Here is a 26,788-nt window from a genome sequence, read left to right as displayed (position 1 = left end):
AAGTACTCCTTGCATTTCAATTCTGATACCAATGACTCCCTTTTAAAAGTCTTAAGATGCAATAAAGATTCATTTTCTTAGCTTAGATATGTATCTAGCCTTAAATACCCTAAGTGTTTCTTTCAATCCAGCTCTAAGAAGAAAAAAAAGCAGGGCAAGGTATGTCTAAATTATAAAACCTTCAGACCATGTCCCAATATTAGAATTCTGTATTTGGATTGAAAATTGGTGCTAATGAACAGAAATTAAGATTTTAATGCTCTGCTCTGAGAAGCTATCCTGAGTAGACTGAGAGAAAATAATTTTAATCATTAATGGGGAAAGTTGCACAGGAAATGGCTTTTGCAAAATGCCATTGTTCAGGGCTGTAATGAAAAGGCATCTTAAAGAAATGAAGAGAAGCTCAGCAATAGATTTAGATTTTAAAGCATGCTGGATTTAGAGTGCTCCAGATGTTTTCTTAGAACAAGCTTCATTGACGTGGAATATCAAAGTGTGCCAGCGTACTCACTGGAGCATTGTTAATGCCTCTGGCTTGGTTTGTTTCAGGATCCTTGGTTTGAATTTCAGTGTATTTAATTTTGCGAGCACAGTAAATTACATAGAATGATTAATGTACAGAGATTAAATTTATAAAGGTATACCAACCATCCAAACACAAAGCTTTGCATTGTGACATCTCTTTATTCTATTTTGGCTTTAACTAAGTGTAGATCCATTGTTCACTGGGAACCTGTTTTTGCAAGGCTTGCATCATCAAAAATCTTTATCAGCACAATTGTATTTGAAACATGTTTTCACATTTTTAAAAGGCCTGTGTCTTATCTGACCTGTCATTCCAGACACTTTTTATAGCCGAAGGTGACACCCAAAAGAATGAAAAATTACAAAAAAAACCTCTGTAATCTTCATTGAAATTATAGTTAGACAACTACCCATCCTCCCAAGCAGAGTAGACCATTGGAAGGTACTACTTTACAGAATGTTGGCTACAGTTTTAGACCTTAGAACTAAAAGAGAGTGATATTACAGTGCCTCTCATCTCAAAAAGTGCCATGCTTCTTGTCAACAGAGGTGAATGAGTCAGGCTTGCAGCACCTGTCTACTGAGACATGGAAGAAACACCATAATCTTTACATGTATCTATTATGCAGAGGCAAAGTGTATTTTCTAAATTGCTTCTGTGATGCGGTTGAGACTTGTGTTCTATATCTGAATAAACACCCTCAATTTCAAAACGTGAAGAAAAAACAAACATTATGGGCATTGTCCTTCATGCCTCAGGACCCTCAGGACCATGAGTCTTTCCTAATATTTTCCTAAAAGCTAGCATTCCTTTGGTAAGTGTCCCTGAATGATGTCAAACCTAGCATGACCAGCTCTGACACTGGACACCTGTAAGCCTTTGGATATCTGGGGCTATGCACTGGAAATCTCAATGTCTGTAAAATTATCCCAGTGTCACCATTACTGTGCAGCAAAAATGCTGTTTTACATGTTCAGAGTCAAATGTGCCAGGAGACAGCATGTAAAGATAATAGATTTATTCAATCTGTGGACTTTCAACAATGAAAGAAAACATCATAAGAAAAAGTAATAGTAGACAGTAGTTTAAGTAAGAGTAAAGAATTTTCTTGATTGATCTAGCTCCTAAGCTAGCTCCTAATTTTTTTATTCTGAATCAATCTGCAGTCCTTCCCCCTTCCGTTGTTGTCCAAAATGCCTGCTTCTATCTGTTCCCTGAGGATGGGGAGAAGGCACAGAAAGAAATGAAGGGAAGAGATTACCTCCTGTGCCATCCAAAGCTAGAGCCCGTTTGTCTCTCCTTACAAAGCTGTACTTTTTTCTTCCTAGTCATGAAGACACTGCCTTCCACCTCCTCTCTAAGATGCCTCAATTTAGTATTACTTTATTGTACCTCAATAAGCACATTTCTGCCTTGGAGGCATTCACAGCTCCAGAAGTCCTAGTCCTAAACTCCACACTTCAAACTTCGTATAACTGTAATTATTTAACTCTGGTACAATTGCCAAAATACAAAATCTAATTGTATGGACAGTGCAGCCTAAAATGGGGAGCTGATGACTGGTTAACCTCCTGTTCACTCTCTGCCACACCATTAGTTTTGTACTAGTCCTTCTATGGACTTGAGGAAATTGATGTTTAAAAAGTTTGCACAGTCCAGTTATTCAACATGATTATACTGCTGTAAATGCCAAATGTGGTCTCATTGGCAGGGTATCATTGCTTAGCAGTGTTCTAGATTAAGCACTATGTTCTTGGAATTTAAATCCATGCTAAATCAGTGACAATGACAAGGGACTACACCTGTATAACCCCACTGATGGGTCAGATCACTGCAGTTTCTCTGGGGTCTTTGTGTATTAGCTATTCGTCCTTGTTTTATTTTTTTTTCTCCTTCCAGGATCAACTAAATTTCCTCCTACTTCTCTCTTTTTGTCCCTTAACTAAGTCTCCACTGACCAATACCTAATCTCTTGTCATGTATTTATTTACTATTCCCAAATGTAAAAAATCCAGGATTCATAATTCTGAATTGCCAAAAATTTCAGGAGGGCATCTGAACTACAAGTTGTGATCTACAAACCCCAGCGCTGCTCTGACAGTGACCCAGTAGAAGAAGAGCTGTCCATTGGGTAAATATAATGTTGTTAATAGCCCTTGCTAGCAGGCCAGAAGCTGATGCCATTCCTTGGTACTAACTGACATACCTTCTCTTTCTCACTGAGGAGATTTGTGAGAGCAGAAGCAGACTCCTGAAAGATGCTGATGAATGTGGTGGCTAGTAAAGGGCACCTTATGTTCTTTGCTTCTTTATATAGACTGCAGTTTTGCCCAACAGGCACTGTGCAATTTCTAAATGCCCAGGCAGGAAGAACTGGCTCATAATTGAATATAGATTCAAATAAAGCTCCAGCCCATCATTTCTGTAAAGCATTGGACAAACAATGCTATCTCTCTCTTTGTCATATTTAAGTAATACTTTTACAGTTTTATGTACTTGAATTGCAACCTTTTCAAAGCCTGACTGAACAGTACCTTGTTTAAAGCCCTGCCTCATGCAAGGGGAGGTGCTTATTGCAGATAATTACTTATGAATAAGCCTTTGTCCCAAACAGCTTACAAGGGACCAAGCTCATTCCACAAAACCTGATGAAATAAATCAGATGGCATTCATGTTCTGTCGGTACTGACTTGACCTGAATTCAACCTGTCTGATATAAAGATGAAAATCATTCCATATATTTATAATGCCCCTTCAACCATTCATCATCCCTAATTGCTAACTTCATTATCCCCTAGCTAAGCATCATGCCAGCTATTCATAATAGCTTTCTAATAAGCTGCTTCATTCTCTAGAACCCATATTCTTTGTTTTCTCACCTTGTCTCCCTTCTAAGTCCTGTTTTGGTCAGAAGAACAAGAGAAAGAGCAAAGCAAACACTTGTTCCCAATTAACAGTCCCTGCATTTTCACTTGAAGGCCAGATTGCCCTCACAGAATTCCTATTCCTCTTCCATGTGCAGCTGCAGCCAGTGCCCTACATTGTCAGAGATGGTAGCCTTTTCATTTCCCCCTCAGCATGTTTCTGTGCAGACATCAAAAGAGTGATGCCTCGGGCAGGCAGAGCAGTCCTTTGTCATTTAACACCTTGCATTTCCTAGGATAGCTGTTTTCTGGCAACCAGCTTGTGAAGGTGGCATTCCCTCAGATGGAGGTAGCTAGGAAGTGGTGAATGAACCTTTATCAGAAAGATTACAAGGCATAATTACAAAATACGCATAATTCTGGATTTCTCAAAACAGCTAGAAAAATGACAAAGTATGGCCAGGGAGAAAAAAAAAATAGTGCCTTGGTATGAAAAGCTTATTGCAGCTTATAATGCATTAGATCTCTCAAGAATGAAAGCTGCAGGCTCCCTAGGAAGAAGGCCAAACGGCTTCTCTGGAGAAAACTGAAAAGCTGTGTGTATTCCTATGAGCACAACTCACCAATTTCTTACCAAAGGGCTGTAACATGGTCACATCCCACTCAAATATCTTGTCTGAGTGGCTGAAAACTGTTACCTTGACAAGAAAGCTTGTAACTTGCAGTTGCAGTGTGCAGGAGTACACGCACACACCCCTGAGACCGCCTTTGGTTGTTACCTCAAAGGTGTAAGGAGGAAGGAAGACAATACTGATTGAATGTTTTAGAATCATAGAATAACTTCCATTGGATGGGACATGCAGAACTCAAAGCAGATCTAGTTAGATCAGGTTGCTTGGGGACTTACCCCTTCCAGCCTTGAAAACCAACAGAGATAGACAATCTTCCTGGGCAGCTTGGTCTTATGCTTGGCTATAAGTAATTAGTAGTCTCACCTTTAAACCTTAAACTGTTGTGGGGAGGGGAAGATACTTTTTTTTGCAGAAACGTGCTTCAGTGCAAGCATCATAAGAATGCAAACTGTGTTCTCTTGTGAATCTTTTCTCAGCGTGGTCTTCAAGTACTGCCTATGAACGCTAAGTTATTCATGGTGATGTAAGGAACACAGATGTGTTTGACACTGTATACATTGTGGTGGTAACCCATAAAAACCCAGCAATAACCCATAAAGTGATTGAAAATTTCCATCTGCTATTGGCCTCATGATGCACTCAGAGCTTTCCCAAAGTCTTGAACCAACAAAATCTTGAAGTTGTGATATTTTAAGCCCAGAGGATGACTGCTCTAGAGGAAACTCGAAGATCATTAGGACAAAAAGTCTGTTAAAATGTCAGAGTACATTTGTATACTGCAGTCCTAAGCTCTGCTGGGGCCCCTTGGAATTTTTGTAATACAAAGTAATAAAAAAGATCTGCAGTGGGTTTTACCACTATTTTGCTACATTCACTCCATTGTGAATGACATGTGTATTGTACTGCAGTCCTTCTAGTTCAGCCTTCAGTCACATTCTTCTCTGGTTTAAAACTCTGGGAAAGCAAAATCCTGCCCTTTGTGCTACTATGTTCCCTGGAGACTAAGGTTTTGACAGATAGACATCATGGATCATATAGGTGAAGAAGCTGAATCTATAAAACCTCCAAAAATTAGCATATATTTGGAGTAAATTTTTATTTCTTGTGAGTAATTTACACACATGATGGCTAAAATTGTGAGAAGTACTATAGGTGTGTTGTTATGTATTATGGCAATGCATCACCAAAAAAGCTGAATTGGATTTTAGCTGTTAATATTTCCTGCTTTTATAAAAGCCCCTAAGAAATTACTAAAATCTAGCCTGGATATTGAGGCTTTAACCAATGGGCAGACATTAAAGAGCTTGGCAAGATTCACATTAAAATTTGTTCTAGGATTTCAGCAAAAACTGATTATGTAGCTATTTCTTCAGATCCTTCAGCACACTGCAGCTTCTTTGTATTGACTGCTATTCAAGGTTTGAAAGAGGTAAAAAATGCTTAACATGGCTTTTTATCAGCAAGACTGTTGATGGTGCTTGTATTGTCTGTTGGTGTTGTAAAGCCTGGTTGTGTTAAACTCTGGGGATGCTAGGTTAATGATGAGGTGGGACTGATGCAAAGCCAAACTTCTTCCTCCATGCTTGTGCTTCACACCAGTCCACAGCAAAAGTACAAGCAGCAACTGAGGGATAGGGGTCTGACGATGAAAAACCACTGGCCCATAGTAAACAGGGGCTAAAAAGAGGAAAGTAAGAACCTTTTTTTTCTGCTTCTTTTTGGAGAAAATAAAAAGGTCCTCATGCAGATTTCTGTACCATTCAGAGGACCCCATGAAGGAGGAAAGACTGAAAAAGATGCTCATGATAATGTCAGAAGCTTCTTGCTTCACTTCAGTGCTGCTAGCTCACTGGGTGATATGTATAGAAACCATATGCTATTCCTAGGGATTTGTGTTGTCTTAATTTCTAATTTGAGAAAACTGTGAGTGCTTATTGAAGCGAGGTGATTGACAGTGTGTGCTGCTGTTAGGCCCAGTGGAGGCAGTTGCTTATGAAAGCTTCCCCCTACAGCTTTGCCAGCATTCCTACCTTAATCAGCCTTTGCAGCTACCTCAGTACTCTTGGTTCCTGCACTGTTCATGTCTTATTTCAAAGTGCTTTTCAGTGGTGGGAGAAACCTCTGAAGGTTGGGAGTGTCTGTTGTTTCGAAGTCACCCTGGAAGTTTAGGGAGGTGTTAAGGTTTCCTGATCTTCTCTCTTTTCCTTCTCCTTCCCTTTATCTTCTTTCTCTTGTGGTTGAATGTTGCTTCCCCTCATCTCATGTTCCTGCTTGATTCTGCCTGCTTGCCTGTTCATTTGTACCTCTGTTAGACCTCATGCTTGTCCTCACAGCTCAGCCTCTCATCCTCTGAACTTGGTCAGAGTTTGACTTTACTGGACTTCCTGTGTAGCTTTACCCATGTCTCCAGCCTCCACAGCTTTTGCACTTTGTGATTTTCTCAGATTGCTTTAAACACACTAGTACTAGAAATCACAGGAACCATAGTGAGCTGAAAAACTGAAATGAAAACCTGTTAGTTTTGTGTGGCTGCCCCAGTGGCACACAGGAGACATGGCAAGTCCCAGGCCATTGACCTGGAAACTTTGGTTAAGAGTCTATAACTGTGTTACTGCAAATGAGCTCTTTGGGGCTAAGTCTGTCAAATGTATTCTTCTTCATTTGCTGTTTCCCTTTGCTGCTCCCTAAATTAATGTGCTTCATGCACAGTCATATCCCTGACCTTCAAGTAAACTGTTCTGAACTACAAGCAACAGACTTAATATGAGTAATTTATAAAGGCAAAAAATCCAGTCATCCCTATTATGTGCTGGTTGTAACTTTGTCTGCTGTAGGCTGGTGAGCTCAGTAGCCAGTAGAGAGTTTCTGAGATGATAACTATCTATTTAATTGCTTGGAAATAAATCTTTTGGATTGTCTAGCAATTTCAAGCCATGCTCTTAATTATGTGGGATGTATTACTTCAACAAAGATTCCTGCAGTGTGATCCTTCTCCATAGCTTTACCTGAGAAGCAACTTTTATAAGTAAGGATTATCAGCAGAGAGTGGTAGTCTCTAGTGTACATTCTTGGGGAAGCCATGCTATTTGATATGATCAGGAATTAATTTAATTAGTTATGTAGACAGAAATATGAGGGCAGTTTGTGCTGAGAGCAATGCTTTTGCAAGATGATTGACTTCACTGCAATTGCCTGTGATGGGAAGTTCAGTTTGACCTATTTTCTTAAATTTTCCTTAAAGCCATATGACTCAGACCTTTCTGGAGCCAGGGCAGACAGAGCACCGTGTATGGCTCAGTCCTTGAGGGGTTGTGACAGGAAGTCCTAGACTTCTGTGATTTTGTGATATTCATGTCTGTCCCACACACTCTCAAAGGGATAGATATTCAGGATATCCCAAGTGGCAGTTCTAGAAAGATTGATGTTTTCTCAGCTGTCAGGATTTCCAGGCACTAGAAATGAAAAGTAGATTTTTTTTTTTTTCTGATCATTTTGTTTTATTCTTGTCTTGAGACATGTAATTCTTGAGAAAACATGGAGAAAACCATAGTGGCATCTTGAAAAGCAATGACTGTGATCTACTTTACTGAGTTTTCTTTGCATTCAAGAGTGTCCAGAAAAGGCTGTTCCAAGTCATAAGTTTATCACAGTAGAATCTTGCTAGGTTCTACCAAGTTTCAAGTTTCTCTACTGTATATTGTAAATCCAGGGCTTCTGCTGTATTTTCCTTGTTATTTTAAGTGAAACACTTGATTTTGTCCAAATTAATGTTTTTTCTTATGAAACAACTGTAATGCACAGCTCTGAAACCCTCCTATTTCCTTCTTGGCATTACTTTTCAAGCTTGTAGTTTTACTTGGAGCCAACAAAAACTTTAGTGCCTGGTTTTCTATATCCTTAGGAAGCAGTATAAAACTAACCCATGATGTGGGAGCAGTACTGCCTCTTTGTCAGCCAGAGATGACCAGTGCTTGACTTTATTTACTCTAGAGGCTTGGACTCCTCCTCTGGACCTTCCCCCTCCCTTTTTGCTGTCTAGGAGCATTTGTGACAAGAATAAGTCATATTCAGATTTTTTCCCCCAAGGGCTTGCTAGACACACAGGTACACACAAGCACACTGACTTCTCCCCCTGCTGTGCTTTTTTTAGCAGGCTGTGGGGGAACAGAACCTTGTGAGAAATTATAGATGCAGCCTGATACCTGACTTTGGGTTTCGTTTTGTGAGGTTTTTAAAAATATTTTTCTGCATGTATATGTAAGGCAGCTCTGGATTTGATGGAAGGAAAGCAGAGGGTGGAGAGCTGTTTCTTTATTTATGTACAGAAAGAAAAATGTATTTTGGGGTGGTGTGGTGTGTGAAATTCCAGGGTATATTGTACTTTATTCTCTCAGTGTCAAGCACGGAGAACTAGCAAGAAGGTAGCTGCAATGATGTGAGTCTTCAAGTCACTACTGCTGTTGAATTTTGGTATATTTTAAGGTGTGCAGCTAATGTCATGGAAAAATTCCAATTAACTTGAATAAGCACTGGATCAGGCCCATACTTTGTAGTGAATCTTTCTAGTGGAATGTATTCCCACTCTTCCAAACATATGGGGCAAAGCAATTACCAGTGTCAGGCTGCAGTCTATATACTCACAGCAATGCTAAATATGATCCTTCCTAAATGAAATTATTAAATTGGCCATGCAGGACTTAATTCAGATTCCTCCTTGGTTTCAATCTTTCAATTGCAATGAGATTTTTGGAACTCCTTTTTGTTAACTTCAAGATGGCAACTAAACTCTCAGTTTAGATCATGAAGGGGTACCACCAAGACCTGATTCATGCCTCTGCTCTATCCTTTGTCTATCGTCAAGGCAAAAAAGGTTTCCATTCCTCTGAAAGTTATGCAGAATATACAAAGTGCTCCAAACCAATCATAAAACTTCAGAGCCTGCCACATCAAAATTAGATATGAAAACTGAGAGTGGATTTTCTAAGATAGGAGGTAATGACCTTGTTAGTGCTGTAGTGACTAATGACTCTGGTGCTAGGACTTGCAGTAAGCTCTGCTACAGCAAGAGCTTCAGCTATGATTTCACCATAAAGATTGTCTTCCTTTCAGCATCATCTAGTGCTAGTGGTTGCTAGCACAGCTGTTTTAGAGCTCCAGACTCCACACTGGTACATTGCTGATGTTTACCCTTACCAATCAGGCTTTTGGGCATTAATTGCACATAGATGTTTGGGCATTCAAATGGTAGCTCAGCAGCTTTCCATCTGTCCTGCTAGGTAGGATGACATCTTCCTTTTTATCCTTAGAAGGCCTTTGCCATCAGTAGTTCTTCACTTTCGCAGCAAACAAGTGTTCCTAGGCTTATGGGTTTTTTATGTGTAACCTTTTCTGTTCACTTTCATCACACCATATGGCATCACACTGAAATAAAGCAGGGCTTCTCCTAAATAAGGAGAGGACTCCATCATGGCAAAGCATGTACACAGGCTGTGGAGAGCCCTGCAGGTAGTGCAAGAATGAGATGTGTGATGCTTCAGCAGTATCGATGAGTGTAGGAAAGCCAGGAAGGGGCATTTTCTTTCCTTTCTTCTTCCTTCAGTTTGTGCTTGTTTGTGCAGCACTCATCACCTGGCTCTCTTGGGCCAAAGACTGCCAGGAGTAGCTGGGATTGTTGCTTAAGAATGTGTTTACAGCTGCAAAACTAAAAAGGTCATTTTCTATTTTGGCCTGCTGGAGTCTCAGGCTGATTCTCCCTCCTCCTTGCCCTCCCATTTTTGCTGATGTGCCACGTAGTAAGCAGAAATACTGTCAGCCTAGCACCCTGGAGCCCCTGCCATGGACTTGCAGAGTCTTCCAGCTGCAGTAACTGCCTGGCAAACAGAAAGTATTTGGGTAGCCTGGTTTGAGTTGTGCCCTGCAACTAGAAAGATTCTCCACCTGGCAACAAACTCCTTTGTTTGTTGACAAATGTCAGCTGTCCTGAGTTGGTTTTGAGGGCAATTTTTATAGTAAATTGAAGATGTTACCAAAAGAAGTACTGTGCTAGAGGCTGATTCCTGTGCTGTAGTCAGTGATCAAATTGTACATATTTCCCTCTTTACTCCAAGCTGATCAGTTTGTATCACTATTGTAGCACAACATTGATGTATGCATTAATCACCAGAGCAGCTGGTAATTAATTTATTTATCTTTTATCTCTTTTTTATTCTCACTGTGATGTTTAGTACCATGAGCAGAGAAAATAGGAAGGAAAGCAAAATATTTATAAAAAACTGCCAAGTACCAGGGCATCCCTGTGAAAACATCACTGCCTAAATAGACTGTAAAACATGAATCATCGTGTTTTGGTTAGAAAGACTAAACTGCTGAGAAGAAGTGGTGCTGCCTTGTTAGGCTTCCATTTGTCTAGCATTTTTACGTGAACAGAGCCATGACTTGTTCAGGGGAACACTACAGCTCTCCAAGAAAACATTTTTATTGAAAGAACAAGGATCAGAGGCTTCCACAGAGTTTCTGTTGTCCACCTATTTGTGCTGGAAGAGAGAGCCTATCCAGCCCACACAGAAACCTCCATGTTGTTCAGCTGAGGGCTGTAAGGCACACTTCAGGGGTGTCCTGACTCACATTTTGCATGGTGCCACAACTTAGAGAAAGAAGTAAGAGAGAATCTTCTTTTCTGTGGAGTGAAGAAAACTGAAAAATACAACAGCTGAAAACTTGCCTGCTCTTTGAGGGCGCAGTATCCCAAAAAAGACTCTTAGCCAAGTGATCTCTGACATGGGAAGACATGGTGAAAGGGAGAAAAAAATGGTATGACAGTGTTGACCCTCAGAGATTTTGATGCAGGTAAGAACCAATATCTCAGTAGTCATCTGTTTAAAGGGGGTGCTGCTTCCATGTCTTCTTTATGGACAATGGAACTGGCACTCTCTTTGATGGCAAAGGCTGCAGGAGTGAAAGAACTGAAGGTACAAATGGTTTCCCAAGTTTCTAGAAGGAGCAAATGTGGCCTGGGAATAGGATGCAAGTTTGTTGATTCACTGTCAAATAACGCATTATCTGACATCCTGTTCATTGATTTTTGTTGTCCACTGTACAATTAAATTATGCCAAGGTTTGTAGCTGTGTACTGAGGCAGTGAAAGAGTTATTAAACCTTTTTTTTTCACTTATCTTTAAAAAGGCAAAGCAAGTCCTTTTTTGCAGGACTACTGTAGTACATTAATTTTACATTATTTGTCCTGGAACTGATTAGCAGTGGCAGTTTTCACCATAATTAAAGAGATCATAATCAAACTTATTTTTGTTTTATGAGCTGTGGCAAATTCAGATTCTCTGTAAGACAGCTCTTAGGAGTGAAGGCAATCTGCATGTTATAGCAAAGAGCATGTTACAGGAGACATACTAGCAGATAGCTTCAGGGCTTGTTTGCATTCAAAATACATAGCACCTGGAAGCAAAAATATGCTGGGCTTTCTCCATGAAAATTTGGGGCTCTTATTCACCAGTTATTTAGTTCCCAATTGTCCACAAACACGTCAGAACAGCTGGGCTTCTGCAGTCTCCTGAGATCTGCTTGTAAAACTCAGTCCGCTCTGGTAGTATTCCTGGTTCTTTCACAGAATGGAGTACACGTGAGGCTGGACTAGAATGCAGGTGATAATCTTCTAGTCTCTGCCTGAGAAAGAAGTTGCTTCTGTCCCTCTCTAAAAGTTGTTTGGGTTGGGGAGATAATACCAGAGTCAGTAAAAATGCAGTGTTTGGATATGAAGTCTATTTTCAGATCCACGTTGAATTTTATAGCTTTAGAATCAAATGAGTAGCAAGAGGATGGATAAATACTTTCAAAATAAAATCAAGTAAAACAAAAAAATTGAGTCTGGAGTGAGTGAATTGTTTGGGCTAAGCCTGATGCAACATGTTTTTCCTGTTCCCCCTCTCATTTTGCTATAAACAGTAAATCTCTGTATTTGAAAAGTCTGTTGGTTTTCTCTCTGTAATATACAAACACCTTCAGAGAACCTTAGATTATGATTTCATAAAATTTGTCTGAAAAACAGAAATATCAACATCACCGTTCTTTAGGCAAGGAGCTGAGATATCAAGAGGTTGTAAATAATTTGTCTGAGGTCACAGAGGGAGATTGCAAAACACTGATGACTTGACCCAATTTTTCATGTTCTAAGTCTCACCCAATTCCAGAACTACAAGACCATTTGCCTTACAAGACCAGCTCTGCTGAATGTATGACTCTAGTTTTCTTTCTTGAGAGAGGTGAGGCATAAGACCCCAAAACTGCCCTAAGACAACAGATATGATATTCCAGTTTTGAGTTCACCCTGAATTTCATTAACACTCATATTTCCCAGATTCAGGGAAGCTGACATTTGAATGTGTTTTCCTCTCCTGACCCATTTCTATAATGCAGCAGTACCGAGTACCAGTGACAGTGTGAACTCTAAGCAAGTTCAGAAGGTGAATTATGATCATGTCTTCCACTTGCCTAATTATTTTCTGAATCACAACCAGACTGAAGGTGCTCTCAAAGGCAATGAATAAGTTAGAAGAAATTCCACTGTGAGTGTCTCAACTGTTGTCTGACTGCTGGGGGAATCAAACTCTTCTCAGCCTTTACTTTCCAAATGCATAACATAGCAAACAGCATCTCAGCATCAGGTCTTCAAAGGGATGGCTTTTCAGTGCATTAACTCAGAACTACACACTACACACATTTGGGGAATTCACCTGCTTGTTCTTGAATAATTGTGCATTCTCTGTTCTCCTACCACTTATATGAAATGGGTAGGAATTTTAGATGAGCAACACATGCAAAATCAAGTCCTTTGGGGCAATACGTCACCTGAGGTGACCGACTCTATTCAGCATAAACCCACATACATAGCCCAGCATGTAGTATGCTTGTGTGGCTTGGTGATCAGCATAATTCTGCTGAATGGCTGCTTCAGTCTGTATTTCTGTGAGATCTGATAGCACCTAGGCTGATTTGTGAACTCTGCTGAGAAAAGTAAAGCCTTGCATTTGGTTTCAACTCCCAGGAGTGCCAGGTGAGAAGTCAGACCTGCATCAGAATGATGCAAAGCAAGTAGGTCAGCAGTTTCATTGTATGCATCTTCTGTGTGTCTCTGTGTGTGTGTGTGCATGTGCATGCATGAACTGGAAAAAAAATGGAAAACCAAGGCACTGAGTCCTTAAGTTTCTGCTCTGTCTTCTTTAGGCAAAAGTCTTGCTCACTGTTTCATGTGTAGTTGAAGAGAATCAAGGCTGTTTTGTCTTCATGTTTCAGTAAAACATGGGGCAACAATATGTGGAAATGGTAAAGAATTGCAGAATGAGTGGATTTCTTCTAACAGTGGGTGAGGGCTTTGGTTAAAAATAAGGAGAATGGTGTTATTCTTTGCCATGTTTCATCTGCCCCAGTTGCACTCTCTGTGCTTGTGCCTGCCAAACTGATAGCTTACTGAACATTTAAAGAACCAGCACTCACATTCCTGTAATAGCAGCCAAAATAGCTGAGGTTATCAACTCTTCTTCAGGCTTTCCTTCCCAGAACCTGCAAGAAGAAAGCATCTTCACCCCCACTCCTCAAATTGTTTATGTCACAGGCACTGTCCTGAGCTGCTGCTTTGGCAGGTTGGGCAGCTTGGGTTGTTTACCATGCCATGAAAACACACAACATTTTGGGGGCAGCTGGGCAGTAAGGGATTGACAGTGTGTCTGGCCGGGGATTATAATCCCTTTCAGACACGGGGAGTTTTGGAAATGCGGCCAGCCTGGAATGATTAGGCTGTTCTCTGGAGCAGCTGCAACCATGTGCAGGAGGCAAGGGAGACAAAGAAGTTCACCCCTAGATAAGCAGTCACAAACTGTGGCTCAGCCTTTGCGGCTGAGGAGCAGTGCTCCTGCAGGGACTCGTGCCGAAGTCACCAGGCGGTGCCAGCTATTGTCCGTGGCTGCCCTCTTAATCTCTTCACGAGCTGGACCAAGCACCTTATCTGGCTTTTATAAGAAGCAAAAGAGGAAAAAGTCAAGAATGAAAAGCGGGTGGGGTTTGGTTTTGCTTGGGCAGCTGAAGCGGAGTGCCCCTGTGCCCCCTTGAGCCGCAGCCGACGATGGAGAGCCGGGGAGGAGGGTTTGCAGCCCGCTGCCGGACAGTTCTTTGTGTGTACATCATTAATTCCGCGGGACGGGCTGCGCTGCCGCCCTGTTGCCGTGCTCTCCAGGCCGGGGGACGGCGGCGCTGGCAGAGCCGGGCTGTGCCCGCCGTCCCGCAGGGCCGCAGCCCGGGGCGCTCGGGGGCCTGCGGGGACGGGGGAGGCCATGGAGAAGGGGATGCAGCGGGAGCGGGAAGCGAAGGGAGGCTCTTTCTCCTTAGTGCTCGCAGGCGGCAAGGTAGCCAAAGGTGTGGCAGGCTCCGCCAAATGTGTCCGGCTCCCGCGGCTAAGGGAGAGGCTCGGAGCGGGGACGCGCCGAGCATCCTCCAGCCCTGCCCGGGGGATTGGTTAAGGAGCGGGGTCGCGGAGGGCAGGCAGCAAGGCTCAGGCAGCGCTTCTGCCTGCTCTGCCTCCCGCCTCTCCCTCTCCCCCAGCCCTCCCCTTCATCCCTGTTGTGTGTGGCAGCTAAACACCGAAGCGAGCGGGAGCGGATGGCGGATTGCACGCACGCCAGGCAGACTGGGATGCTGGCTTTTCCTTCTGCTGGCTGCAGGCAGGGCTCGGTTTCAGACATGAGTGGAGAGAAGCCTAAAAAGAAAGCTTTCTATCTAGTGAGGATGAAGCCACTGAAGGAGCCCAGCAGCACCACTAACAACGTCTCGTTTGTGATACAGTATCACATAGGCAAGGAGATCAAACACATTTGCAGCAACTGCAGTCGCGGGGAGGAAGCCCGTGACGGTGAGTGCTGAGATGCTGTGGGTGTAGGAGCGAGGCAGGGGAGCGCGTGTGCTTGCTTGGGGGTGCGCGGACATGTGTGCGCTCCCGTCGGAGCCTGGGATGCTCGGCTTGCTCCTCCACAGATCCCAAGGAAAGAGGAAAGGAGACGCGGGAGGAATACGCTGGGCATTGATTCAGCCTGTCGGTCAGGGAGATGCCAAAAGGGACGGGTCCCTTCATTTGCCACAAAAGCTTTGTGCTAACAGTTAAGGCACCAACTCTTCTCCTTCTTTTCCATTCCCTTTTTTTTCCCCAGTTGCTGTAGAAATTGCTGTTTGTATTGATTGTGTTTTGTTCCCATTCCTATGAATTTTAGATCAGGGTTTTTTGCCTTGATACATCAACTTTTTCCTGTCATGCTGCAATAGAGTTTGCCTGACTCAACTGAGTATCTGGAAGGTCTGGTTTATAAGGAATACCACTAGTATGATTTTCATCGTGCTGTCAAATGCATGGGGGAAATTGTATTTTTATTGGAATTAATACAGTGCTCTTCAGACAACTGTTCTCATCCCTTCCCCCTCTCCTTATGGGACTAAGCAAAACCTCTAGAGGGTATTCAGAATGATGGTGTTATCAATCACAGGTGTTGCTACAGGTAAGTATATGCTTTTTTGTTGTTGTTTCTAGGAATGCAAATATTTGAAGGCAACAATGACAAATTCTCTGGATTTTGCCAAAGTCAGCTATTAGGAGAAGCTGAGAACTAGGAGCAGCATACAAGCATTCAGGCAAAAAATAGCCTCACAGATGTTACCCCACATTCTTGCTCAATGTTGTATTACTTTGCTTTGCTGTGTGGATTTGCATGTTACTTAGGACTGAAGGCACTCGACTTAGGTCCCTATTAACTGTTGTGGTATACAGATCTCATTTTCTGAAGGTCAGAGAAAGACTTCTTTTTGATGATAAATGTGAATTTGAAATTGTTATCATTTTCTGAGCTGAGGTTCTTAGTAGTTGTTGGCACTTCATTTTTCACCTTTTGACATTAATATTAGTATGATTACTATTATTAATAATAATATTTTAATTAACTAACTCTGGTTTAATTAGCTCTATGCAAAAGAACAAAATATTATTTGGGATCTCATGGTCTTTTTCAACCACAGGTCTGCAGTCTAACAAAGTAACTGTGCATTTGCTAATGTCTCTTCAGAATAAGCATCCTGCTAGTGTGATTATCGTTTCTTTGATTAAAAAGCAGCTAAAGCTGAACAGAATTGCTTTTGGTGAATAGGGAGAAGATAGCCTGAGAAGCCTGGAAACCCACAGTGGGTTAAGCACTCTTTCTGTTTATGCCACTACAGCTGAGGGAAGAATCTGATGAATGCTATGTAAATTGTTGAGTGTTTCCTTTCTTGTTATTTGCTGCTACTGACAGCAAGCCCCACAGATATTAAAGGAAGGGCTTTGTCCAGCAGTAGTAATTACTTTACACTACTAGTGTAGTTTATTGATCCTTAGAAGCAAATGAAGGCATTTATAAAAATATGTTTTCATAGTTTAATTGAATTGACCTAAAACTCAATTGCATCAACATCTTCTGCTGAGGTTTTTTTGGAACTCTGTACTTGAAATCTTAGCACAGTAAGAAAAGAATATGCTTTCCTCCCTTTTAAGGCACACATGTACACATGGATGCTTATGAATGTATAGCACCAGTTACTTGTACTTCTTAGCAGACTAATAGGTTTATGTTCTAGGGCTTTTCTTCCTTTTCTATGTTTGGTTATTTAGCTTCAAACCATTATATACTCCGAGGGCAGGCGATGCCTCTTGGCAGGAGATAATCTAGTAACCCTAGAGAGGCAAAGGATAGAGCAGAGAGGCTTGCAGCCAGCAGGCTTCCAGAGCATGTCATCGGTCTGGTTTTGCCCCTTCTTTCTGTGGGGTAGGATTTCATTCTGCGTTGTGCAAATGACTTTTTTAAGATCATCATTTAAAAAGTAACTAATACCAGTACAGCCTTAATCTTTTCTTTCCCACAGCATGCACAGCTATGAGTTTCTTTCAGAAAGTAAAGAAACTGTAGCCCCAGCTATGCTGCCTGGGGACACTCACTGATTTGACTCTAACACATTTCTCAGCACTGAAAAATACCAGAGGTTGTTTTTCTGGTAAATACTGATTCTAGACCTTTTGGTATTTGGAGGGAAAATATGATATAATGAACTGAAATTACATGATGATCATATCAGACAGATCAGGTAAAAATCTGTGACCAGGTCATATACAGAGAAACCTGTCAGGATCTCAAGATGTCCATGCATCCTCAACAGTTGCACAGCCAAAGAGCACTTAGAAAGGGGACCACTTACTACCTTTTTTAAGGGAAATGCACAGCACTTTGCAATGTGAGCATCCCAACCTCCTATTCAAATTATGTATAGTTTATATATGGTCTTGCAGGCCTGCAGCTGTTATAGTGTACCCAAATGTCTTGTGTGGATCCTGTGACCTGAGCAACAATTGTATTTGTTGGAGCGATGTACAAAGACTAGGATTCAGTCCCTATGGCATAGGCAGGTCAGCTGGATACATTGATTTAATGATGAAATATCCTCCAAGTCCAATTATGAGTCCTGGATTCTAGTAATTGTCTTACTGTATATTTTCATTGTTCTACTACTCTAGGAGAAGAAAAATTTATGCTGAAACTGAGGGAAATCCTTCACAGACCACCAGCTAATCTAGCAAAAGTCATGAGTAGGAAAATACTAAAAGACATAGCCATGAAACTGAAGGAAAATATGAAGCAGGTACTGAGTTATACAATATCGTGGAAGGGAGGTCATGTAATTTGGAGAGAAGTCAGTGAAGGAATTTGGCTATGCAGATGAGCACACTGAAGTAGGGGCAAAAGGAGGTGGTGAGGGTGCATAATTTTGATGAGGTAAAAAAAAGTGAGGAGCTCAAAAAGAAGCAGGAGACTACAGTAATAAGATGGACATGGGAGATGCTTCAACCATTAGACTGAAAATAATGGATAAATTTAATGCTAATTTAGTTGCAAAATAGGAAACAATGAGAGAGGTCTATAAAAGCACTATAATACTGAAAGGTTGGTGACAGAATAAGAGAAATTGTGTTGAAAACAGAGTGGTGGAACTGTACAGGAGTGAAGAATGAGATATTCAGGACAGGATGCCAAAGAGGCAATCAGACATGGTGGACTGAACCGAGAGGGAGAGATCGAGTGAAGAGAGATATGAGTCACCTCCAGGAACACAGTTGCAATCAGGGCTGAGCTCTGAATGCTAAGGGCTGTGAGGGAGGTGTTGGGAGAAGCAGAATGGTGAAGAGTTGCAAAAGTCCCAACAAAAAACATACAAGAATTGAGGAGACAACACAGGTTGCTCCAGAATCATGAAGAGTAATGAAAATGCTTTCTGAATGTAAGTGTGAAGAAGTGACTGATAATCCAGTAGAGCAGGAGCTAGAACTACAAGAGTTCAAGGTGTGCTGCAATGCTAAATATCTGGTTTTGGTGGTCTCTGTAAGGGCTGTGATAGTGCTGGGTCATAGCAGATGACTGACTGATGAACAATAGTAGTCAGAGAAATAAGTAAAGGAAGAGTCTTGGCTGGTTTTTATTTATTTTATACTGAAAACTGGCTGCAAATCTCAGTGTCCTAGTGAATTCTGAGCCTGGATCTGGAACACGCTTTTTCTGGAACATCTCTGCCTCAGTGTGGCTAGAAAGAACTGTAGAGACTTCAAAGACACATAGAGGTGACCTAAGAGAAAGAGTGAGTGGAACAACTAAAGTGGGATACTTTCAATTTTTATGCAGAGGAGCTGACATGAAAACTTAAGTGGAAAGAAGTTAACTTAAGAGTGTACTGGAAGAGAAGGAATTCACAGAGCAAAGTGATTTTTTTGTTATTGACAGATGAGGGTTCTCAACTCAAGGGTTCTCTGCATAGTATCTCTGGGCAACTTCAGGCATGTCCATCATGTATCACTCTGTACTCAAGCTCCTTGTCTGTAAAATTGAGATAGTGGGATTTCCTTCCACTTGCCTGCTGGTCTGTAAATAGATCATGAGTCCTTTAGTGGAGAGGGTGAGGAAAGGACTGTCTCTTGCCATTTGCATTCCTAGTGCCGAGGACTGTGGAGCATGAGGTTTTTAGGGTCTTTATGTTCAAGTGTAGTAGAAGTACAAATAATTTTAAGAATGAACATACCCAAAAGGTTTCATTCAGAGCTGATATTCAGTTTATTTATTATGTGCTCCTATACTTCATGGTTTTGCTATTTAAGCAGAAATTATTCTAAAATCTTATATATGCATGAAAATCAGCGTGGACTGAGATACTGTTGCTGTAGGAATTCTGATGCTTGTTTTTCTGACACTGCCCATCTTCGAGAGCTTACAGATCTTTTCCAAAAAGAAAAGGGGAGGGGTTTGTATGGGGCTTGTGCATGTGTGTGAAGATTCATTTCTTTTAACTGGGACCTTTTAGAATATTTACTTTAGTATCACTTAAGAGATAATCTCTGAGGTGATTGTACTGCTTCCCACAAAAGTAATTACTAAATTAAATAGTTATCTTCTAGACAAACTGTAAGCCGTGCAAGAGCTATGTATAGAAATAAGTTTTACTTCACTAATTCTCACATTATTTCAAATGGTAACTGCTTTTCCATTACCATGTGCAGAGTGAGCAAGGTATGTTGCTATGAGGCATTGCAGTCTTTTACAGTGGTACCTGTCAAAAATCATAAAATATTTTGGAGTGAAAAATTAGACTACATAGAATGGAAAAGTAGGTAAAAAACCTGTGTACCTGGTCCTGTTGTGAAGCATGGGAAGCTGAAAAACATGTTTAAGGTTTGGACAGCTGATACAATTATGCAATGTGTGCCTTTAGTCCCTGAGGGATAGTTACCCTAAAGAAGGGGGCAGAGGAGGAAAGGCATGGGTTTCTTTTCACTGCAGAATGAAATATGTCTCCTTTGCAGAACAGATCATAGAACCAAATTGGTTTATTTTTGTTAGTTGAACTCTGTAGTATTTCATTTGGCTGAATATGGTGAATATGGTGCTTTGCTAGAGAAAGTTGATGAGATCAAGGAAAGATGCTCCACATCCCAACAGGTTGTTGGTGAGCTGGATGGCCCACTCTGTTTCCACCAGCATTACTTTCTGCTCTGGAAGATACAAGCCCTTGGTGTTTTGCAAGATGAGAATAAATGTGCCTTCTGGGAGGAAGGTGTGATGCCTACTCATGGTAACTTCCAGACAGCAAAAGCCCAAGGCTGCCAGGACATGATCTTTTGCCTTTCCTTTACCAAGGAGCAGAGGGGGCAAATTCCCAATCCTCTGCTCCCATCACTTTGTCTTGCACACTGGGGACTAACAAAAACTCATCAGTAACCTGTGGGTTTGACCTGAGATCAGAAACTAACACAGATCTCTTAGTGGTGCTGGAGATGGGTATGGTCTGCAGGCAGGGAGGAGAGTGGGAAGGAAGAGAAGAACAAAAAGGTCCATTTAGGCTGCAAGAGGCTGTCCCCCTGGCTTACACATTTGCCAAGGCTAGCAAATGCAATTGGCTGACCTGTGAGATATGAGACTTGCCTTAAACACTGGCAATTCTTTCAGCTGACTAGTCTGCAGCTGAAGAAAAGAGATGAGGGAAGAGAGGAAGTGACATTTATGTCCCAAAATAAAGCTGAAGAAATATCATGAAACCTGGAACAGTCATTAACTGCTCACATGCATCTCTGTAGTGACTAACTCTCATCCTGTTAAACTGCCTGTAGCAAAAGATGCCGGCCACAAAATAAGCCAGTTGTGTACCATTCCAGGTGACACAGGAAATTCACAACCCAAGTTTCTGAAGTTTCTGTCACCCAGCAGAGCTCGAGGCTTACTTTGAAGTGCCTTGGAAGATGTCCTGTCCAAAATTGCAATATAATTTTAATTATTAACAGAAACTGTAGGAAAACTATAGGCAGTAAGCAAGTTCTTCACTTTGGTAAATTAGATAGTATGAGGAGAGAAAGTGTACACAAGTTTGGGTCAAGCTTATGCAAGCAGATGACTAAGTTCTTTGTTTTCCAGTGAAAACTCCTGTGTCCTTATGGGGGAAATGTTTGCTACCTTTTCTGGGAACTCTGTATATCTGTGTCATTGATTTGAGAAGTTTTAGGAACAAAACCAGCAAAGATGAATGGAATTGGTCATGCTAGCTCAGCACCCCCTAATTTTTATTGCACATTGCTCACATAATGACACAGATAAGAGGATACCTCAAGTCTTTGGGTCTTTAGAGAGCAGACAGTTTGTCTCAGTTCTGTCTCCTTTTATTGTGTTCTCCCTTTTACAATGCTGTAAGTTGTCATCTTTTGATAGCATTTTACCACCCTGCTTTCTAACTGAGAACCAAGTTTATAGTCTAGGTATATGTAAGCTTCTTAAATGCAAAGACTGGGGCAACACCAAGCACACAATAAAAAATAATTTCCCTGTGGGAATTTCAAAAAAGCAGTTAAAATGCCATCAAGTATGATAAAAGCAATACAGTAATTTTCCTGTATTTAACAGTAATGATATGCTCTGAGTATTTGTTGCCATCCTGAATAATATGCCTGGTTTTGATTCTTCTGTATCAGGTTGCATACATCAGAAATGTAATACAGAGCTATTTGATAAACCATAAAAGGCCACAGAATTTCCATGTGTAAAGTATGAAGGCAGTTTGTAGAAAAGGGGCAAGATGTGGATGGTGGCATAGGTCATGGAGGAGCATGTTCTTGTTGTACACTGTTACTACCAGAGCACTTCAAACCGCCTAGTATCAACCTGGCTGAATAAGTTTGGCTTTCTGTGTCTTTTTTTACATTCACCTCCCCTATGTCCTATTCTGTTTTTCGATCCCTGCCCAGGTGGGCCGCTGGATTCCATTTCTGTGTTCTGTCTTTTCTTCTCTTACTTGCTTAGAGATGTTTCTCTTAGATGGTGATTTGCTCATTTATTTTCTTAGTGTTTTGAAACTTCTAATTCTTTAGAAGAAAATAAGATATATGGAAGTACTTCACTTTACAACCATTATTGGAATTTTATTTATTAATATTGTCACTGCCTGTCAAAACTAAACAGCAGAGTTTATCAACTGGGTATGGGGGAAAGAGATCAGAAGACTCAGTATTCTGCCATGTGATGTCCCTTCCTTTCTTCTCTGTTATTTTTGGTTTTTCTTTTTATATCATATCATTAAAAGCAGCAGAGTTCATTTATGGGCTCCTTGACTGATGAGCAAAACCTATCCTTTGAGTATACTGTTGTATTTATGGTATTTTCATTCATTTCTGCTCCCTCAGCAGAGGAGGTAGGCTTTCTAAATCAGTTTTTGTATTGTAAGATTTTATGTCTTGATCTGTTTCAGTGACTGGTAGTAAATACATGGCTATTCCTTTTTATCCTCTAAGATCTTCTTGTTTGTAATCAAATACCAAATTCCTGTTGTTGACACCTTACTCAGCCCACAATTGGCCAGAATCTAATTTCAAGAGCACAGTATAAGCATTTGCATTACCATCTTGCTAACAGTCTGCCAGGATGTCTAAGATTAATTGGATATATTTGTAGTCTCTTTAATGGATCACACCAGGTCTCACACACCATCCCAAATCCATTGGCCATACCATCAGGGAACTGGTATAACTGAAGGACAGTACCCAAGTGTGCAGTGGTTAAGTCAGTTTTGTGTGTTCCAGTGGCTTTCTGAAAAACTGGAGGGTACTGTGATGTTTGCCATTATCAAAATGAATGCAGAAAAGCTGCAAAGGGGTGAAGCTGGGACACACTTGGAGGCCCTGTTTCTCCTTTGTGACTTTGATTTGCATGCTTCTCAGAAAATAATGATGTTCTTGTCATCCCTATGAGGTGGAAACTGTCCTCTTGCTGGGTTTTTGCTCTTGTGAAGTGACATGAATCTTCACTGGTCTATTGCTTTTAGTCTCATTGTCTCAGAAAGGATTGGGTAGAGAGAAATAAGATAATGTTTGATCATGTCACTGTCATCTCTCACTGACTTTTCTGGCTTTGGGTCAAGCTTACTGAAGATGAGGCAAATCTGGCAGAGCCTTTGCCTTTGGAGGAGACTCAGATTCAAAGGATGAGTTATTTCTGTTGCTCTGAGAAACAATGAGCACATGGTATAATTTAAATCAAAGATAAAATCAGCCAGTATAAAATCACCTGCTGCATCTTCTTTGGAACCACTAGACATAGCGTTCTGGCTCGGTAATGTGCAGGCTACTCTGCCTGAAACATGCCCAAAATCACAGTGCCTATAGCCAACATTAAGCTGTGCTGTTGAAAGAGCTCTCATGGACAAGCAGTGTTCCTTCCTGAAAGGAAGCTCTGCTTCCCAAGTGAGAGAAGCCACAAATGAGAGATGGAAAGACCTGACTGACAGCCTCTGCATATTTCCTCTGCATAGACAGTGGAAATTTTTAAGGTCTAAAGATACAACTCAGGAATAAAAGACAAACATTTCCCCAGCCCTTCCCCAGTACCCCTTCCCCAAAAATAAAATAATGTCTAAAATGTCCTAAGAGAAGAGGAGGGCAGGTTTCTGCATACTTATGCTAGTCAGGGCATAAACTGGGGCAAGAGACCTGCAGGCTCCAAACACTTGGTTTGTGTAACTTTGTTTGTTATTACTGTGCCCATTACTTTGCCCCTAACCAGGAGAAATGTTCAGTCTCTGTGACTTACTGAATCTCCAAATCCCAAGGGTTGCAATTTAGGATGTACAGCCTCTTGTGCAGGGAGAGCCCAGTGTATATATTGATTGGGTCATTTTGAAAAGGATGTAAGGTGTTCTTCAAATCTTCACTTTCCTTCCTCCTGCCCTGAGCTGTGCAGCCCAAGGCTAGGATGACAGGTTTAGTGCTGCAGCTCAGTAGACACCCTCCCCTATCACTACTTAGGAGAAGAATCTTGCCCTCTGTTATCTTTTGCATTGCATCTTTCAGGCCATTAGTCTAATGGCTTCATGCAATAAAAATGAAGGGAATAAAATTAAAATGGATCCAATTGTTTAATTTATCTTGGGAGATTTAGGTAACAGAGAATGATTTTTATTTCACATTTCCTCCTAAGAGAAGTTGATTATCTGTTTGAAAAAAAACAGAGACTACTGGTATTTTAAATCTTCTGGAAGCACAGAAGTGTAATGATGGAAATACTGAGACTATCAAGTCACGGCAAGAAACAGGAATCTAAGTGTCAGCATAGTGGGTCCCCAGCCAGGTAATAAGTTACAAAGACTCTCAAGACATCTACAGAAGGCTGATAATTTTTATTAAGAAACCCATACTATTATGCCCTAGTTTGCTACAGGTGGACCTAATTGGTCCTCCAATCAAAACACCATCATCATTGGCTAATTAAGAAACCACCCTTTGATAAACAAATCTCCATAATACATTCCACATCTTCATAATACCAGGTGCAGCAAGTTAAGATAAGAATTGTTTCTCATTCTTTTCTCTGATCTTCTCACAGCCTTTCCCAGAACGATGCTTGGGAAAGTTTTCTATTTCTCTCTGTGGCCAGAAAGCTATTGCCACATGTAAGTTTTTTTAGAAATTTTGATAACTACTTTTTATCTTCAGTTGTAGGCTAAGGAGAGTTCATCTGCAACACAGTTAGTGTTATCTTGGTGTTAGTTATCCTTTTAGTACAGATTCAAGAATAAACAGATGGAAATGTTGGAAAGCAGACTTGAATGCATTGGAGATCTTAGGATAAACAATTAGAATACTCATTAACTACATTCTGACAAATGAGCCAGGCCTGGAAATGTCACTGTGGTCTATTGCATCCACAGTCTATGTGTTAGCAAGTGTCTCCAAAGTATTGATGATCCATATATTCACATCCATAGGGACTGTAGACATGGTCTCTAATCTCAGCAGTCCATGTAATAAGGATTATGGCACCAGCTTTATCTCTCTTTACCCCATGCATTGGCTGCTGCTACTTTGACGTTTCCAATATCCCGATACCATCTGAAACTGTATGTATACAGCTCCAATGTTATTTTTAACATGGAGAATCTATCAACCATGCTTTTGGTAAAAAAAAGTAAATAAATAAAATAAATAGAAATGTTATTTCTTCTGTATCATCTGAAATTGAACTCATATAAAGGGTATGTATGTCATGCTGCTCTAGTGCTTTATAGAATCTTATCTTTCTCATTTTACTTTCCAAGCTGCTTAAAATGTCAACACTGATAAAAATTCAGATGCACAGACTGAACAGTCAGCAGTGTAGGTGCAGAGACATGTGGATGGACAGAGAGATGGACAGACGGATGAATGGACAGTGGAAACTATTTGAACCAGAAGTGAAACCAGAATTTGAAAAACCTCATCCCTCTCCTCCTATACGCCAGCGAAACAGGATGCTTTCCTAATGCTAGCACACTGGTGTTATTGGATGAATAGTTTTGAAATTTGGGTTCACCCTGAAGGGAAAGACAGGTGCAGTGACTTGTGTGGAACTTTGCCTATTTGAATCTGAATTGCACCCTGTTGAGATGTAGAAGAGTGAGATAAGCAAAGCTTTCATTAATATTCACAGCCCCAAAATAATTGTCTGTAGGTTTATAGTCATGAGGATGAGAAGCTGTCTTCCAGGGATCTGCTGTGGCACTTAAGACAGAATGTGCTGCCTGCTCCAGCATCTGAATAGAGAAGAGCAGTTTCTGACTGTCTGCTCCCTGCAGCTGGCAAATCTGGGCTCCTCTAGCATGCATTGAAGAGAATTAGACATGATACCTAAATGGTAAAGAAAGGAGGGACTCTCATGAGACCCAGCTTCTTCTCCTTCAAAGTCCACCCCCTAAGTCACATGCATTAGGAAGCTGGAACTCTTGAGGTGCTTTCTTCTTTCTTTCTTGTGTGTCTCATTTAAATAAGGACAGCCTTTTTCCTGCATTATTTGACTCTTGTTACTAACGTGCATTTGCTTTTCTATGTGTTTTTGTCATCTGAGTCAAATGCCATTTTCCTTGTGAACTCAATGTGCTCGTGCTGAGCATAAAAATCCATGAGCCTAAGAGAAAATAGGGAGATTGTGTAGTTCCAGTGAACTGATGCTTCTTTCTCTTATTCATCTCAAGTTGGCAGAACAGGCAGTTCACTAAACAGCAAGACAGGCATCAGTTTATTAATAGATTTTCTGGCATTGCATAGAGGCTCAAGAAGGACACTTTTTGGTTATATTTTTCTTTGAGGTTATTTTCATTTGGTTTTCATTCTGTCAGCTTTATTTGGCCATTGGACCCAGTGAGATAAATTAATTTTTTAAAAATACAGACCTGTGTCAAGATAGGCATTACTTGTAGAATGCAGCAGCTCTGAGCTAGTGCACCTGTTCCCTGTGCTTACCAAGAAAATGGTGTTCTTCAATTGCTATGATTCATTTATTTCAGATTTTTGCATTATTATGACATGTAGACGAGGTTCCATTTTTATATGTTTGTGTGTTAGTACCTGCGGTCACATACCTGTTTTTTCTTGTTTCCTCCCTTTTTAACTAAATGCTTGTGAATTTTTTTAATCTGAACACCACCATAAGCCTTCTAAAACTTGGTGTACTCAGCCAGATGTCATGGTTCAAGACAGTCTCTGACTTGTGAATTCAAATAAAAATGCTGTTTAACTAACGAAATTTTAGAACATTAGGTTTGTGGGGCAAATATTCCAGCTCAATTGGAAGAGCATATAACATTTGACTTGACAGAAAGGGATTTGTGATTCTTGTAGGACATCATGTAGATACTTC

General features: G+C 40.9%; 1 protein-coding gene across 10 annotated transcripts in view; it reads left to right on the top strand.

The window, feature by feature from the left end:
- The window catches only part of PHACTR1 (phosphatase and actin regulator 1), a 299,599-nt gene that overhangs the window by 144,400 nt on the left and 128,411 nt on the right, over positions 1 to 26,788 (top strand). Inside the window, exon 1 of one of the 10 annotated variants that reach the window (XM_021536500.3) lies at positions 14,566 to 14,934. The exons of 7 other annotated variants lie outside the window; for them this stretch is intronic. In XM_021536500.3, the coding sequence (XP_021392175.1) occupies positions 14,685 to 14,934 (250 nt within the window). In that variant the 5' untranslated portion in view covers positions 14,566 to 14,684. Of the gene's footprint in view, positions 1 to 14,565; positions 14,935 to 14,990; positions 15,179 to 15,215; positions 15,572 to 26,788 lie in introns of those variants that run through there. 2 more of the 10 variants (XM_021536502.3, XM_021536505.3) reach the window with 2 other exon arrangements.

Source organism: Lonchura striata, chromosome 1, assembly GCF_046129695.1.
Source record: "Lonchura striata isolate bLonStr1 chromosome 1, bLonStr1.mat, whole genome shotgun sequence".
Lineage (NCBI taxonomy): Eukaryota > Metazoa > Chordata > Aves > Passeriformes > Estrildidae > Lonchura > Lonchura striata.
The sequence above is the reverse complement of the archived record's forward strand: the minus strand, read 5'-3'. Positions and strand labels throughout refer to the sequence as shown.